This window comes from Struthio camelus, chromosome 25 (genome assembly GCF_040807025.1).
Source record: "Struthio camelus isolate bStrCam1 chromosome 25, bStrCam1.hap1, whole genome shotgun sequence".
In the NCBI taxonomy this organism is placed as follows: domain Eukaryota; kingdom Metazoa; phylum Chordata; class Aves; order Struthioniformes; family Struthionidae; genus Struthio; species Struthio camelus.
The window spans coordinates 865,229-882,638 of NC_090966.1; the positions used below are offsets into that span (position 1 = coordinate 865,229).

General features: G+C 45.8%; 1 protein-coding gene across 2 annotated transcripts in view; it reads left to right on the plus strand.

Annotated features, from left to right (window-relative positions):
• Nucleotides 1–4,252: 4,252 nt before the first annotated feature.
• Nucleotides 4,253–17,410, plus strand: part of NSF (N-ethylmaleimide sensitive factor, vesicle fusing ATPase) — an 83,836-nt gene continuing 70,678 nt past the window's right edge. Inside the window, exon 1 of one of the 2 annotated variants that reach the window (XM_068919310.1) lies at nucleotides 4,253–4,332. In XM_068919310.1, coding sequence (XP_068775411.1) covers nucleotides 4,321–4,332 — 12 coding nt within the window. In that variant the 5' untranslated portion in view covers nucleotides 4,253–4,320. Of the gene's footprint in view, nucleotides 4,333–5,294; nucleotides 5,489–17,410 lie in introns of those variants that run through there. The other variant, XM_068919311.1, reaches the window with a different exon arrangement.

Here is a 17,410-nt window from a genome sequence, read left to right on the forward strand (position 1 = left end):
GGACTCACTATTTCCCTAAAGATTATAGAGGTTATATTTCCTGTGTTTACTTCCTATGGGAGACTCTTTAAGGAAATGCTGCATTAGCTCAAGGCCAACTGGTACAGAGATTTAGGAAGCTCAAAGTGGTGAGAAAATACTGTTTAGCTAGGACTGGAGGTCGAGCAGCAGCATGGTACCCAATCCCTTTATGGAGGGCCCTCCAGGCCAGGCAGCCTATTGCCAACTGCAGAGGAACACACTCTTTCAGCTAAATCTGGTATTTACATTTCAGTGTCATAACCTGTTTCAAGCCTAGGAGAGGCCAGAAAGCAAAACCCCGCTGCTGGGCAGTTCTTGCTGGTAAGTTGATGGGTTATTTGCAGTGTTTAACTGCTTCTCAAAGATGTTCCCTGTTGCAGTGCTTTCTGCTGAGGAAGAGACATAGATTGAGAATCTCTGCTCAGCTATTGTTTGAGAAGTAAGAACACTTGTTTCACTGGGGAATCTGAGTTCTTACACTGGTTAGACCTGTTGAGAACAGATTTAGGTATTGCCCTGATTTCTTTACCCACCTAGTACTATATTCATTGCCACTTTCCACTGAGGTACATATCTGGCTTGAGATACTAACACCTTGCAGCCACCTTGGACCACTGTGTTAAAGGGTGAGCAACTGCAAAAATGCTTCTAGTTGCTGCTTGTATTGATCTCATAGTCCTGATGCTCCTTGTAAGGCAACTAACTCGTCAGAGTTGATTTCCACTGACAATAAACAGCAAGTTACAGCCATGCTAACCCATACCCATCAGAGATTCCTAGTTTCAATCTATACAGTATACTGCTACAGCAGTACCAGCTCGCCATTCCCCCCTGAAGGGACCCGGGTTTTCAATGAACTTTGCGTTCCCCACTATATTACAACTAACACTACTACCTGTTCAAAGCAGCTAACTGGCTACTAAAATCTATATTTTATGATGTCAAAGCCCAGCACAGGAAGTTGAAGTAACAGGTTGCTAATGCACTAAAGTTTGCTCGCAGAATTGATTTCCAGCCCGTTGAGGTCAGCTTTGGAGACAGTGTGGAATCTTGCTTTGCAGTCCAATAATTTGCCATCTTCCTCCTTCAAAGCAAAGTCAAGACAGAAGACCATAATTGGAATTTCATTCTCCCACAGAACATTGCACAGGGGGATGCAGCTCTGTAAACAAGCTATTTTCATCTCTCAGTATGAGACAGTTTATCCAATATGAGCTGTTGTTCTTAGAGTGAAAGACTATTTCAGCCAAATCCCAGGAGTGGGTCCCATGTACAGATCCATATCTAGAAGACTGTCTGCAAAGATTCAGTGCTCAAAAGGGCACTGTGCCAGCTCCCTGTAAAAGAACTGTGTGGGTAGGCAACAGCCACATCACAAGCTAAGGTCTCACTGGAAGCTGCAAGCCCTACCAAAGAATGAAGTCAATACCTGGCTTTGACAAGTGTGGAGAGATCTAAAAGAATGAATAGCAACTCTTAAGTTCCCATTAGCTGGCTTTCAGATTTGCACAAAGTTGTAATTTGTAGCACAAACCAAAGCATGCCAACAAGATGCCATTAGTATAAGCCAGATGCTACTGGAACGGAAAGCCACTTCAGAAAAAAGGTAAGCTATTGCATGTACTATTGGAGGATGCCACAGTGCCCCATTTAAAGAACTTAACAGTTTCCATATGCTGCACTTCCTTTTATGATCAGCTTGTCAGACCTGAAGTCCCTTCTATTCCACAAAGGACTGTAAAACTGCTGACTGAAAGCTGTTCAAAACTCCTTGCCCAGGAGGGCAGAAAGGAAAGGGGTCTCCAACATTGGTGGCTCTCAAGACGTGGCCACCACAGCCCTGCCTGACCTGTCCCAGTGCTGGGGCCAGCCCTGCTGCAGGCAGAGCAGGCCCATCCCCACTAAGCCACGGGGCTAGGCCAGGCAAGCTGCCCACCAGCGCCATCGCCCAAGGGGGACACCGGCCTGCCAGCTGCCCCTTCTCTTGGGGGGCAAAGCTTGGCCCCTGCCGTCCCCACGCAGCACCCACTGGTGCTGTACCCAGTCTGCGGCACCCAACCCGACCACCCGGCCGGGTCAAGGCCCTGCTCACGCATGCTGTCAACGGTCCCGGGTGCTCCGCTGCAGCCGTTTTACGGCCTCCCTCTCACCCCGGTCACGCCCGACGCTGCAGCCCCGCCCCGCCCCGCCCGGCCCACAGCGCCCTCCGCCGCCCCGGGATAGGCTCTGGGGCTCCTCACCGCCCCCCGCCCCGGAGGGAACCTCCCGGCCAATCCCGGCAGCGCTTCCAGCAACGCGCCCGCTGACGTACAAAGCAGAGCCCCTCCCCCTCACTGCCAGCATGGCCCCGAAGCAGAGCGCCCCGCCCCTCGGCCAATGGGCGGGCGGTATCCGGAAGCGGCCGCCAATGGCTGTGCGTCTCCGACTGACCGGCCCATCCCGGCGGTGCTGCAGGGCGGGGCCGAGGCAGGAGAGAGGGTGAGGTGGGGCCGCGCGCCGCGCTGAGGCGGTTGGGTCTGCGCTGAGGCAGCGGCTCGGGGCCGCCCTGGAAGGCGGTGTCTTTCCCGGGGCTCCCTGCTGGGAGCCCCCAGCTCTGAGCTGCCTCTACGCAGTGCTTATCTTGGTCCTACAGTTGTGGCTCGCTCTGGGCTGAGGCGCTCAGAAAGGGCCTGTCTGGCTTCTCTGCAGCCCTGGTGGGAGCTGGATGCATGTCTGGATATAATGGGCTGGTTATTGATGTTTGTTATACAGCAGAGCTCCCTCTAAATTTCTCTCCCTGTGGGAAATCATGCTCCTCAAATGTAATTTTGGTGTTACTCTGCCTGTCAGTAAGATAGTCCTCAGATTGAGATGCTTAAAAGGTAATAAATTGAGAGACCTGGAGAGGCATGGGGAGTGAGAAGGAAGATCTTGAAACCTTTCACCTCTTCCTCATTTATATTTGAGTCTAAACTGAGTTGTTCTTCCTGCAGTTCAGGGCTGTGCAAAAAGGGCACAAGGCAGTGCCATAGGCTGTGTGTGATTTTCAGGGGAGCATTAAAGATTTCTTGGACAAAATGGGGCTGATGTGAAGAAAGAAATGGGGAAAATGGATTCTGTAGGCTTAAACAGCGCTCAAGTTTTCTAAGGAAGGCTGTCCAAATAACGCTCCAAGACCAGGACTCGCATTTTTTCAAAGTACTCCCTGAAAGCAAACAATGTGCTGTCAAAAAAATCACTTCTTCAGGCTTAACCAGCACTGTGTTTTGTACCGAGTTTACCTTTCTCACCAGGAAAAGCTGTTTGAATGGACAAAACGTATTTACCGGTAAGGCAGGGAGCTAGTAATGCACACCAGTTTCCTGGTATCTGAGATGCGAACAAAGTCAGGCAGATCTGCAACTGAAAATCTTCTCAATAGGTGGTCTGGCCCCCTTCACACAAAGGTGAAATGGGTTGATTTTTTCAAAGAATATTATGTTGCCTGGGACTGAGAGCACCATTACTGACTGGCCATCTGCGAGGATTGTCTTTGTTAAATTTGTTGTGTTTTGCCTATGAGACAGGTGTTGAAATCACCTCAATTCCTATGAGACAGGTGTTGAAATCTTCTCCTCCCTCCCCCCTCCCCCTTTTTTTTTGAGGAAACAAGGATGTAAACGGAAGCAGCGCACACTTTGGTGGCAGACGGTGGGCAGCACGTTCCCATCGTGTTGGCAGCTAACATCTCCCAGATCAGAGGTTAAGGTCAGCCTCCTGGCAAGGACGGTTGCTCTATATTTATCCCCATCTCCAGCCACTGTTGCATGCTACCCCTCAGCCACGCTTTAGACCTTTCCTTTTCCCTCCCTTTCTCTGGTTTCACAACTATCTCTGCCCTCCCAGCGCTTATTATAAATCACCTTTTGGTTTGAGTTTCTTTAGCAGCTTCATACCTAGCCTTCCATCTTGCAGCCATTACACACAGCACTTTTGCATGCAGTATTTTCTAATCTTCTGGAGAAACTGTGCTAAAACAAGCCGACAGTTTGGACCACTAGGGAAGAAGGCATTTTCACGAGCTGCCAGCCCGGCTTCGTGCATCGCCTGGATCGCCTCCACCGAGTGGAAGCCGCCCTAGGCCGCACTGAGACGCCGGTCCCGGCTGAACCCGGCGGGCTTCTGCCTGCCGGGGGCCGAGGCTCTGCGAGCCGCCGCCGCCGCCGCCGCCGCGGGCGCTGCAGCGGCGCCTGCGCTGCGCCGCCCCCTGGCGGCCGCGGGGCGGGCCCAGCGCTGCGGCGGAGAGGCGGCGCGGCGCTGCGGGCTGGGCGCAGCGGCAAGATGGCGGGGCGGGTAAGTGGCGGGCGGTGGGGAAGAGGGTCGTTTCGCGCCGCTTCTTCCCTCTCTCTCTTCCTCTCTCTCTCCACCGCCTCGGTTCCTCGCGGCCCGGCCCGCTCGTCCCCTCCGCCTCCTCCGCGCTGGGCGCTGGCGTTACCAGCTCTGCCTGGCGGTCCGGTGGCTGCTCGTGCCGGCAGCCCCCTGCGCTGGGGGTGTGGGGCAGGGTTGCGGCGTGCCCTGGGGGTGTCGTGAGGCCGAGGTGGCCTCTCAGTGATGTTCTGGGGTCTGCTCGGGGTGGCCTGAGGCGTGAGACGGTTGAAGGGTCCGCTCGGGGTGCCACGGGGCCGAGGAGCCCCTCGGTGTTGTGGGGCAGGGTTGTAGGGTGTCCTGAGGAGCACCTTGAAGCCCTGGTGCTCCCCCTCCCTGTGAGGTGTGGGGCAGGGTTTTAGGGGCCCCTGGGGTGCCGCGCAGCCTGGGTGACCCTTCGGTGGCGTAGAGCTGGTATGTAGAGGCTGGGGAGCACCACGAGCCCCTGGTGACCCTCTGCCCTGTGAGCACCAGCTAAACGACATCCTTTTAAAGACTAGCAGAAGAGAGAAGATAGCAGTTTATAATTCTGCTGTGGTGCCAGTCCAGGCAGTGTTGTGTTAAAACATACCTTTAAGGATTGTGCAGTGGTTTTATCCTCTACATATATATGTATACTATACACACACACACGCACACACACGTATATATCCCTTATTGCTGATTGTTGAGATAAAATCAGCAAGTGGTCTAAAAAACTTTAAAATTTGAAAGGAACAATCTTATCTGTCAAATTACATTTTCTGACATCTTACATATCCTCTTTTTTAAGTCCAATCTTAAAGTGCTGCGACTTGCAGCTAAGATTGCTGCTCTCTGCTATGAGCTCGGTCCTGCTTTGCCAGCCGTCAGCTTGTGAAAGTCAGATGTTTCATTACTCTCTGCTTCAGGCTGAAATCTTCTGCCTTGGCCAAAGCAATGTTGTGATCAAGATCTTGGAGAATAGATTTTGTCATGGTGCGTCATATTCTGTTGCGTGTCTGGTGGATGCGACAGTGGATGGTGCAATGGTGTATCGTCAGAGAGAGCATGGAGGTTAGAGCACTGGTGAGAAATTTGGCCCAGTAACAGCTATGCGTCATGGGTGAGCAGAATTACTGGAGTGCTACCTCTGAAATGCTATTGATAAATTGGGCAAAAGAGTTGCATGTTATGCTGTCTTTCTTTTAATTTTAAGAGCTTTTCTTCTGTCTCTGCTCCCAGATAGGCGATGTCATTTCCTTCCTTGCATCTTTCTTCACCTCACCCGTGGCTGAGCTGATTTAGCCAGCTAAGCCAGGATAAACTTACTTGTTTTGTTTGACTAGGTTTTTTTCCCCATCTTTCTGTGGTTGAAAGGGCCCAGTGCTTTCATCAGTGGTAAGATCATCTTGGCTGTAATGAACAGCAATATCCCGAGACTGTGGCTCCCTGTGACCTAAACTGATCTGGCTGCTATGGTCCTGTCTTGCCCCTATTGCCTTGCTCACCTGAACCTGTACTAAGCCCTTCCAGCAGGCTAAGTTAACAGAGAACTATCTAGGGAATTTAATGAGTTAGTTTTCAGTTGCCCAATGTGCTGAAAAGGCTTAGCGAATGGTCTGAGTGCTGGAGGTGGTGGCTGCGGAGGTGGGGAGGCAGGAGAAGAATCTGTCCCAACTTTTTCCTGCTGCTATGAGCTGTTTCTGGTCTTTTCAATTTAAGAGAATGATTACTGCTTAATTGCCACGTAATCTGGCAAGTGAAGTGTGTGATGCTTCCCTTGGGGTTATCAGGAAGCCTCTTAATATTCAGTGTTTTCATGAATTATCTATAAATATATAATTGTTGCTTAAGTTGCAGAATTATCAGATTATTTAATGCTGAGAGGAGAGTTCTTAAGCAGAGCATTTTGTATTACTTTGTGAGCTTGGCCCAATCATGCACTGTGCCAAATGCTATTAATGTAAATTAATAAACAAGCTGTCTGCTACCTCCAGCTTGCGTGTGGTATAGCACTAACTCGGAAAAGGATGTGGAGGTCATTGCAAGCAAGCAACAGCATACGTTTCTGTTGTGACACTGTGATCCTTGTCTGTATTGTGATCCTTGTCTGTATAAATAAGGAATAGCGGGTAGGCGGACGGAGGTGTTTGATATCTCTAGACACAACAGGTGAATCTGATACTGGAACGCTGATGATGTTCTCTTTTCAGCATTTTAGGAGTGCTTAACACTTAGAGAGCGTGTAGAGAAAGCTTCAGTGACTACCTGTGGCCTGAAAAAATGTCCTACAATGAACTTTACAGCACAGGCTCTTTTATTAGACCTGTATGATTTGATTTGTTTATATATACTTTTAAAGAGATAAATTAATGGCTTTCCTGAAGTAAGAGAGAGACATAATCTTTAAACTTCTGGTAATATTTTAAAATAGTTTAGAGAAATGCTAGGCCAACTAGTATTAATTGCCCAATGGTGTTCCAGGTATGTTACTCTGCTCCCTTAATTGCACTGACTTTTCTCAACTGCAGGGGAGAGAGTGATTGATATCACTATGATTAATAGTGATTGAAATTTACAGGAAAAACAGCTCATGACTATTAGAAGTAATGGCTGTTTCTGATACAATTTGTTCTGTAGCTCCCTCTGTGCATGGTAAATAGTATGTACACTGAATAGAGCAGTGAGGCGTGCCAAGACATCAGTCACTTTGCTGCAGAAGAAGGAATGGTGTAAGCCTGTCTAGCTGCATCTGTAGTTGGGTAGCAGTTTCCTTGTGCTGTCTGGACTTCTGGAAGTCCAGATTGGGGGCTTAACTGGGGGCTTTCTGTAGCTACCTTATTTGAACCCCCTTAGGAATTAATTCTCAAAGGGATGTAGAAAGGCCAGATGAGGTCTTAGTTTGTGGCACGTTTAGAGACATCTCTGCCTTTGTTCCAGCCAGTGTCAAGCTGTTGATCCAGATTGAGCTATGTTTCTGCTTGTATCTGCACCAGGTTGAAGAGCGACATAGCTGAATGTTGTAGGAAATGAAGCAGGGCTTTATGGTTGCAGTTTTACTCTTGCAAGTTGGCAGGAGGTCTTTAAGGGGGAAATCATGCATGCTGAATGTTGATTTGGTAGAATGGAAGTTGGTGGGGATCCCTTATCCGAGACTGGTGCTTCTTTTTAAGGAATTTTAAACTCATACAAGAACTGAAACTTGGATAACCCAGCCTTAATTTTTTTTTATTTGCTAGTTAAGACTCATTAAAGTAAGTAAAGCATTAGAAGGTGAGAGTAAAGGGGGATTCCATAGCACAGTGGCAGGAGGCATTAGCCTTTTCCCTTCTCAGAAGGGATTCATATCTGTATTATTAGAAATGATTTTAGTTTCACTTAATTTCTAGTAAATGTTGGTTTACCTTGCAGAACTCTGCCATAACTCTTCTAGAAGAGTCTGTGGCTTGAACAGAAAATGTATTACAGACATTTGCTGAAAGGAAGTGTCAAATGGAGACACTGTAACAGTTGTGGAAATTGATGTGACAGACAGATTGTCTCCCTCTGTGCTATGTGATGCTGAAGACGTTACTGGACTAGTTCATGCTCTTTTCCTTGCAGTCAATCACAGGACAGTTTTAAGTTGGGTATTTTTGGTAGAAGCTTTGAAATAATTAGGGTGATTTTTATGTTCATTTGTAAAGCTGGAAAGTCTGATTTCTCCCCCTTTCTGCCCTCATATGGAGTCAGTCTTCGTAGATGCAGGTGTCATCAGACAACTAATGAAACATTCACGCATCAACTTACTTCTTTCTTGTAGTGTGGTACTGATCCTTCTATCATCACTTATTTTTCTAGTGTTTCCTAACGTGTACTATACATAAATAGTTTTTTCTTTTTTTCTCAATGCTTTCAGGGAATGGGAGAGAACTCTAAATCTGAATCTCTGAATCTGAGATCACTTTTGCAGCTATGCACGTGTCTTATGAAATCACCCCCAATACACTTGTGTACTTCTTACAGGACATCTGCATTGCAAAAACCCATGTGTGATTATTTAGGGAAAATGTTGACAGCCCTGTGACTATTTGAATTTTACCTTTCTCTTAGGTATGGGATATCTGACCTTGTCATCTTTGATTAATTTGTTGTTGCAGGTGCCACAGCAGAAATAGTTCAATTTGAAGCCAGTTAATTTTAATAAATTTTAATTGAATTCAAGTTTATCACCTATCATCAACCATTCCACTTTAAGAAAACTTGATGTTGACAGTGGAGTAGATCCTTCTTTGAACAAGATCTCTAAAAGCATAAATGTCCTGTGGTCCCCAGCTGAATTGAGTTCTCGGTGAATCTCCACACAAGCAAAGTCTTGCTTCCACTGGCAGCTGGAGCAGCCATGTCCTGGAAATCTTTGTCATTTTCTGTGCCTGCAGAAAAGGTTTACCGGAGTGTTGTTTTACTTATTAGAGTAACCTAAGGTTCTTTTTTTCAATTTTAATTGCTTAATGTAGTGAATTCTGGGAGTTCTCATGAGGCCTGTTTATCCCATCAGTTGGCCAGGCTTATTGCTCTTTCTTTTCCTTCAAAACTAGCTATGGAAGAGCAAGAGGGAGAGCAGTGAGAGAGAGGCTTTAAGAGACCCCTTAGCTATTCTAGGTCTTTTCTCAAAGTGTAAATCTGCTGTGTGTAACTGAGGTGTAGGTTATGATTCACATCATGGTCCTCTGTGTGCCAGCTCTGAGGAACCCACACAGCTCAATTGTGTCCCTTTAGCTTAAGGCATGCAGTAAGAAATGATTTTTGTGTTAGATATGTGAAGGAGAGCAGGCATTTGTTAACCTGTATGTTAGAAAAGCCCAGTGGTCCATTTCTGGCCTTCTCAGGATAGTCTCTTGATTTGGCAGGAAGCGTGAATGCTGTTTGTGGCTGTTCATCTGTTGCATATGCTGGTACCAGGGATGCTTTTCTCAGTCTTATTCTGCTAACTTAATATTTAGCTTAGCCAGTGAACACTGAATCTTACATTGTCTTAAAAATGGACATGTGCTTGACATAGTGTTGCAGAAACTGTGTGTGTCCAAACTTTATACTTAGAAGGACAACGCAACAGGGAGAGGTCAGTACTTCCTCTCCCATCTCCGATTTTGGGGGTGCTGTTATGTCACATCTCTTTTCTCCCCATGGGCAGGACAGAATGACCTCTCTGTGTTAAAGATTTGCCTTCTCCAGCCAGGGACTAGGAGACATCTGTAAAATTCAAAGAATCTTTGGAGGATTGTTTAAAGTGTGAATTTCTAGAGCACAGCAATATAGTGTCCGTTCCTATCCTCTACGTCCTGTACCCTAGAGCACAGAAGTTGTACAGGAGTAGAAGATCCTCTTGATTGGGAGATGAACTAGTTGGAAATCTGGAGCAAATTTGCTGTGATAACACCAGCTCTGCTTGAGTCTACAGAAAACCATCGCGTAGAAAACAGAGGTATAACAGAGGTATTTATTCACAGTGTGCAGGAAAGCGAGAAGGAAGGCCAAGGCCCATTTGGCAAGGGATGTCAAGGACAACAAGAAGGGCTGCTTCAAATACATCAGTAGCAAAAGGAAGACTAGGGAAAACGTGGGCCCGCCGCTGAATGGGGCGGGTGCCCTGGTAACGAAGGCGCTAGAGAAGGCAGAGTTGCTGAATGCTGCCTTTGCTTCAGCCTTCACTGCTAAGGCCAGTCCTGGGGAATTCCAGACCCTGGGGACAAGAGAGAGAGCCTGGAGAAAGGAAGACTCTCCCTTGGTTGAGGAGGATCGGGTTAGAGATCTTTTGGGCAAACCTAGCATCCACAAATCCATGGGCCCCGGTGGGATGCACCCCCGAGTGCCGAGGGAGCTGGCGGATGTTATCACTAGGCCACTCTCCATCATCTTGGAAAGGTCGTGGGGAACAGGAGAGGTGCCTGAGGACTGGAAGAAAGCCAATGTCACCCCAGTCTTCCAAAAGGGCAAGAAGGAGGAGCCAGGAAACTACAGGCCTGTCAGCCTCACCTCCAGCCCTGGAAAGGTGATGGAACAGCTCCTCCTGGAGGTCCTCACTAAGCCATGCGGAGGACAAGAAGGGCATCCGGAGTAGTCAGCATGGATTCACCAAAGGGAAATCAGGCTTGACCAACCTGCTAGCCGTCTATGATGCAATGACTGGCTGAATAGATAAGGCAAGAGCAGTGGATGTTGTCTACCCGGACTTCAGCAAGGCTTTTGACACTGTCTCCCGTCACCTCCTCGTAGGTAAACTCAGGAAGCGTGGGCTGGATGAGTGGCCAGTGAGGTGGCTTGAGAACCGGCTGGATGGCAGGGCTCAGAGGGTTGTGGTCAGTGGCACAGAGTCTAGTTGGAGGCCTGTAGCTAGCAGTGTCCCCCAGGGGTCAGTCCTGGGTCCAGTCTTGTTCAACTTATTCATCAATGACCTGGAGGAAGGGACAGAGTGCACCCTCAGCAAGTTTGCTGAGGATAGGAAACTGGGGGGAGTGGCTGACACACCAGAAGACTGTGCTGCCATTCAGAGGGGCCTGGGCAGGCTGGAGAGGTGGGCGGAGAGGAACCTCCTGAAGTTCAACAGAGGCAAGTGCAGGGTCCCGCCCCTGGGGAGGAATAACCCCATGCAGCAGGACAGGCCTGGGGCTGACCTGCTGGAAAGCAGCTCTGCCGAGAAGGACCTGGGAGTGCTGGTGGACAACAAGTTAAGCATGAGCCAGCAATGTGCCCTTGTGGCCAGGAGGGCCAATGGTATCCGGGGGTGCATGAGGAAGAGCGTTGCCAGCAGGTGGAGGGAGGTGATCCTGCCCCTCTCCTCAGCCCTGGGGAGGCCTCACCTGGAGTCCTGTGTCCACTTCTGGGCTCCCCAGGACAAGAGAGACATGGCACTACTGGAGAGCAGGTCCAGCGGAAGGCTACAAAGATGATGAGGGGACTGGAGCCTCTCTCCTCTGAAGAAAGGCTGAGAGAGCTGGGCCTGTTGAGCCTGCAGAAGAGAAGACTGAGAGGGGATCTCATCAACGTGTACAAGTATCTGAAGGGAGGGTGTCGAGAGGATGGGGCCAGACTCTTCTCCGTGGTGCCCAGCGACAGGACGAGAGGCAACGGGCAGAAACTGAAACCCCAGGAAGTTCCATCTGAACCTGAGGAAAAACTTCTTGACTGTGAGGGTGACAGAGCACTGGAGCAGGTTGCCCAGAGAGGTAGTGGAGTCTCCTTCGCTGGAGATATTCAAAACCCGCCTGGATGTGATCCTGGGCAACGTGCTGTAGAGGGCCCTGCTTGAGCAGGGGGGTTGGACTAGATGATCTCCAGACATCCCTTCCAACCTCAACCATTGTGTGTGTGATTGTGTGTGTGATTTTTTTGCTGTATTGCCCATTAGGAGGACATGGTTTTCCATGGCCATGGTTTTCCATGGCCCTAAAATTATCATTGATTCCTTTACGTGGAATCGTACAAAAAGCCTGAGAACTCAAAAATAGAGGTTCTATGGCAGGTCTTGATCCTCTTCTGATCCATATGAGAGTAGGATACAAATACACTTAATAGCATGAGAGAGGAGACAAACTTTAGGAAGACCTGATGGCACTGACTGCCAGCTGGCCCCTGAAGAATGTGACAAATGGTAATGATCATAATAACAAAAATATTTTTTGAGGGAGAAGGTTCAGAGTGTAGTCCCTACACAATGCAGTCGTTTGCTTGGCATATCTGTCAGGACACTGCCTCAAAGCAAGGAAGTTCTCTGGCAGAGACCTGATTTTTGTGAATGGGTTTTCATATTGGGCATCATCAGAAGTCTCTTAACTTCCAGGAGCTGGAGAGTTGTGTTGGAGAAGATCTGTGAACAGAAAAATTTAAGCAAGGAAAACTGCCACTAACATTAATGGAAAAGCACAGTATCCTATTGCTCTCTGTTTGGGCTGATGGATACCACTGCTTGTTGAATCAAGGCTGAATGTATAGTTCTTCAGATGCTATGTTGCCCTGCCTCAGCACTGGTGTGCTCTTTGCTGTGTATGAATGTCAGATGCTCAGTTCAGAAATATCAAATATTTGTAGCATAGAAAGATGTAACAGTTTTCTCTGTTCCCCTGGGATGAAAATAAAGCAGTGACCCTCTGTTAACAATTCTGAATAAGTTATGCCATAAAGTTGTGGCAAGTTACATACTTCTTGTATGAAACCTGCAAGGTATTACATCTTAAATACAAGCTGGTTTTAATTAGGTAGCATTTACAATACAATACAGTACAATAGTCAATTTCCCGGGGAAGGTTAATGCTAGGTACGGTCCATCACTGGTGTGGGATAGCAGCATCTCAGGCTTTGACCCAAGTTTAAGGCAGTATTTTAGCTCTTGCCCTACTCCTGTTGGGTAACTTTTCTAAATAAATGGGAAGAAATTTGTATCCAGTAGGTTTCCTCACAGCTAGTGTGTCAAAATCCTATGACTTGCATCTGAGGCTAAAATCTTAGATATGGTTGTGCAGTGTTTCGTTCCGTTCAGGCTTTTAAAAAGAGACTGAGAAGAAACATGACAAGTAGCTGTTCCCTGTAATTAAATTGTAGGTTGTCTTGGCTTGCAGAAGAAGTCAGAGGTGACATCAGCTCCAAAAATAGATGTGTTAATTACAAATGCACATATTCTAGGCTGTTATTGCCTAACTAGAATGTGGGGTTGATGTTCATGTTAAATTGCCAGGAAACAGCTTTCTGATTATATGGCATAGCAGCACAGATTCAGATATACTTTCTGATGTCACTTTACTGGCAATATTATAAAGAACTGGTATGGCGAAGGGCATCTTTGCTGGACAGAACAAACTATTTAATTAGATTATAGATGTGATATTAGTAGCTCATAGAATTTCTCCTTTAGCACACTTGAGTCTCCTGGACTTATGTGTCAGATAAACCTTTTAGCCAGTTATACTAGCTTGGTTTTATGAACAGACCTTGCTTGCACTTATATTAAGTTCTGGCCATTTCAAAGTGGCTGTGGTCTTACTATTTCAGTATTTCTTATTTGGGAATATGCTTGTGTTTTTATTTTACTCATTGTAATTGTTAACGAGAAATCTAGCAATGACTAGGTGGTAAATTAAACCAGCTGTTCATTAGCTCAGAAAGAAACCTGATTGCATTTGAGCCAGAAGTGCTTGAGTTAAGTCTTGAAATTGTAAATTGCATTTCTGATAACATCGCAGAATAATGGAAATAGTACAGCCAAATCCCCAAACCTATAGACCTGTTCTTAATTGCGCAGGGTAAAATAGCATTGAAGTTGCAAAATTCTTATTGTATAACTGAATTCATTGGACTATGAACTTTGCAAATACAGGGTAAGCAGCAGCCACCGCCCTAAATGACATATATTCTCTGATAGATAAGATAGGCACTTCTGTCCTAATAAAATTGCTTTCAGTTGCTAAGGTGGAAGTAATGTCTAGATCACCACCCAGGCCCATGAGGGGGTAGCACTTCTGCTATCAGGAAAAGATAACGGAAAATGTGTTATACTTCAGCATATATCGTGTATAATGAATTGCCATTGGAAGCTAGTTGGCATCTGCGTTGCTAACTACTGTTAACAATTAGGCTTGACCTGATTTGCTTTATGTTGATCACTTTATTTGTCGAGAAACCAAAAGTTACTGTTGTGCTGCAAGTATGAATGAGAGCAAAAATGTTCTGCAGTCCATTTCCAATCTGAGATGATTCAGAAAGTGGTGATGTGATCTCTTTCTTCTCCTGTGCTGTAAGCTGCTTCAGGCTCTGTGTCGTCTAATAGCTGGCATATATACAGAATTGCCATATTCATCTTGGTGCCTCCTTGGTTGCTTTAGCAAGCACAAGGAGGTGATTCATACCAGTAGAAGCTTCAGGCTCAGGGGGAGTGGGAAGGAGGTGTGCATCTCATCCACCATTCATATCTGGACTCTGTATTGAGGCTGTCTCAGTGTTGGCTTGCTAAAAGTACCTTGGCTTAAGAAGAATTTTGAATATGCATCCTGAGATTTTAACTTTCCTAATGCAAACATTCCCCTTTTAATAAGAGAAGAAAACTGATGTTTACGCTCTTGTTACATATACAGTGCGCAACTACTTCCAAATCAGAATAAAATCTTCTAGCAAAGTAATCTAGAAGGTCAAATGGAGCAGATGGAAAGGGCAGTCCTGAGCAGGCACTCAAGGCTGCTTGTCCTGGGGGACAGTTTGCTTAATCTGTTGGGCCCAGCAAGGCTCTGAATGGTTATAGATTTGAAAAGGAAACCTGTTTTGCCAAGCCTACTGTTTCTAAAAAGTTACTTTTAGGTGCTTGATCTCTTCCTGTGTAAACAACGCTGCAGAACTCTTGAAGTTTTATTAGAATATTTTTTCATGTGTCCAGAAAAACCTTCTCCAAGCGAGTAACTTCTTTAGGACTTTTCTTTTTTTTTAATTTTAGAAACAAAGAATTTAGGGCATCTGCTGTTGCTGAGTCTAGTCCCTGTTATAGCCACCATGTACCATCTCTTTCATAATCTTACTGAACACCATCTTTAAAGGAATTTTGGTTTGGTCCATATTGTTGCTCATGAGAGGCTATTACAGTGCTGGCTTCCTGTATTGGTTAGGAACTCTTTCTTAAGTGCTAGTCAGAACTTAGCTGTGATAGTGTTGCTATTATTTTATGACAATTTTTTCTGTCCTTTAGCTTAGCATTGTTTTTCCTCTCCACTATTTAGCTTTATGGTATGTGTGTGTATGTAAAGAGAATGTAGTCATAATCCTCTTCAGGCATTTCTGTGCCAGTTTATCTCCTCCCAGGCTATTGCTGACCCAGCTCTTCTTGAACTCATCTTTTGGGGTACTAGTGTTTCTAGGTCTGTGTGCAGCAGGCTCCGGATGTCTGCAGTTTTAATGTTCATCTCTTTGTTCTTTTTTCAGATTCTGTTGTGCTTGATCCATTGAGTCTTTTAGTTCAAGCTGTATCAGGCAAAGCTTCAGGCATGTCTGTTTTCCGTCAGGAGCGTGTTCTTGGATGACACTGCAGGGTCTACATAGCATTATCTCAGTTCTCTGTTATTCTTCAGGTCTCCTCTAGTGGCATAATTCTTTTTAAAATTTGACAACATACTTTTATTTGCAGACTTCTAGTGGTGAATGAGTGAGTGTCTGACTTGTAACATCTTTGCCTGAGTCAGTCATGCTACCAAAGGAAACACAAGGCAGGTGAACATCTCTAGTGAATAAAGACTAACCTTTCTTCCCTATAATAGCTCCTCTACAGATTCTTTGTTGCCCTCTTCTCTGGACTAGAGACTCGAAGGTATTTTGGTGCCTAACAGCTGCTATAGTAGAGCTTAGATGCCTTTTGAGATGGTGATCCCCACTCCTGTACAGCTGACAGTGGGGTTTACAGAGGAAATTTCAATTTCTAATACCTGGAGTTGTGTGTCATGTTTCCAAACAGTTGTTTGCCAACAACTGCACAGCAGAAATTATATATCTGTATATACATATAGACATATATCTATAGGAACATATATTCATATCTATGTGCATGTATATTCCATAAGAGAAAGTTTTAACTGTATAATGCTTTAACAGTATTTGTCTTATACAAGAAATAGTGCAGAGAACACAACCTGCCTCAGCTTTAAAAGCTGTTTCATAGTCTCTTGGGTAGGATTAAGAAATTAAATGAGTTAAGCGTTCTTGTGTCAAATGAAGAGCATCTTTGCCTAAGCACTTAATGTTTTAGCTCTTTTATTCGGTAGCAACTGACAGGTAGTAGTGCACTTCTATTATGTACCACCAACGTATCTCCTGTCTGAGTAATGGGAAACATGTTTTCCTTTAGCTTCTTCTCTCAGTCTTAACAATTCACAAATATTAACCGTTTTTTTTTTGTATTATATGCTCACACATACCACTATTAAGTGGAATATTCCAGAAATTTTATTGTTCATTCTCTCCTCAGTCATGTTTAAAGCAGCAGTGCTTTGCTGATGCTTATCTTGAAATTCAAGAGGCAAAAATATGTTTTTTATATCTGTATGAAAATACCTGAATAACTTAGCATGGTGTTCTGTGTTAAAGTGGCTGAGCTCTTCCAAAATGCAAAGACAGCTCAATTTAATTTCTCTGTAAAGGAAAGCTGGAATCCATGCAGCTTTGAACGTTTCTGAAAGATGGGACGTTATGTTATTTATTTCCATTATGAAGCTATTTATTCTCTGGGGTAACTGAAAGATACTTTGTAGAAGTAAAATATAACAGTGTGATTGAGCCTCTTAGCACTGGATTTTCATATTTAGCATCAGCTCAGTAGCAGAGGCATGTTACTGCTTTGTCATAAATCCAAAGGTAATGTCCTTCATTTGTCTTTCAGCATGAGATCTCTCAATGCGTCATGCGCTCTCATTTTTCTCTTGGTGAACAGAAGGAATATTGGAGTAGACTTCTGTGTAGGCAAGGATTTAATAACAGTTGCTGCATGACAGTAGATGGATGATGGATGCCTTTAGCTGAGGATGCTTTAGAAACGAGGTAGTGTCTTAGATGTGGAGTCACCTCCCTTCAAGTTTGCTGTCCCTGGCATCCCCTCCTTGCACAATGCCAGTAGAACAACTGGAGGCAATGAAGACTTCTTTTGGTCTCTTAGTCTCATAGGTCTACATTGTGGGCATAGGGGGAACTGCAACCTCTGATGATGTACATGGGCCACCTTTAAACTAGTGCTGGCAGCAGTGTGACTGAAGCAGATGGCATTTACTGTCAGCTGCAAGATCTGCTCTAGTGGCTTGATAGAATCACAGAATCGCAGAATGGTTGAGGTTGGAAGAGACGTCTGGAGATCATCTAATTCAACCCCCCTGCTCAAGCAGGGCCCTCTACAGCACGTTGCCCAGGATCACATCCAGGCGGGTTTTGAATATCTCCAGCGAAGGAGACTCCACTACCTCTCTGGGCAACCTGCTCCAGTGCTCTGTCACCCTCACAGTCAAGAAGTTTTTCCTCAGGTTCAGATGGAACTTCCTGGGGTTTCAGT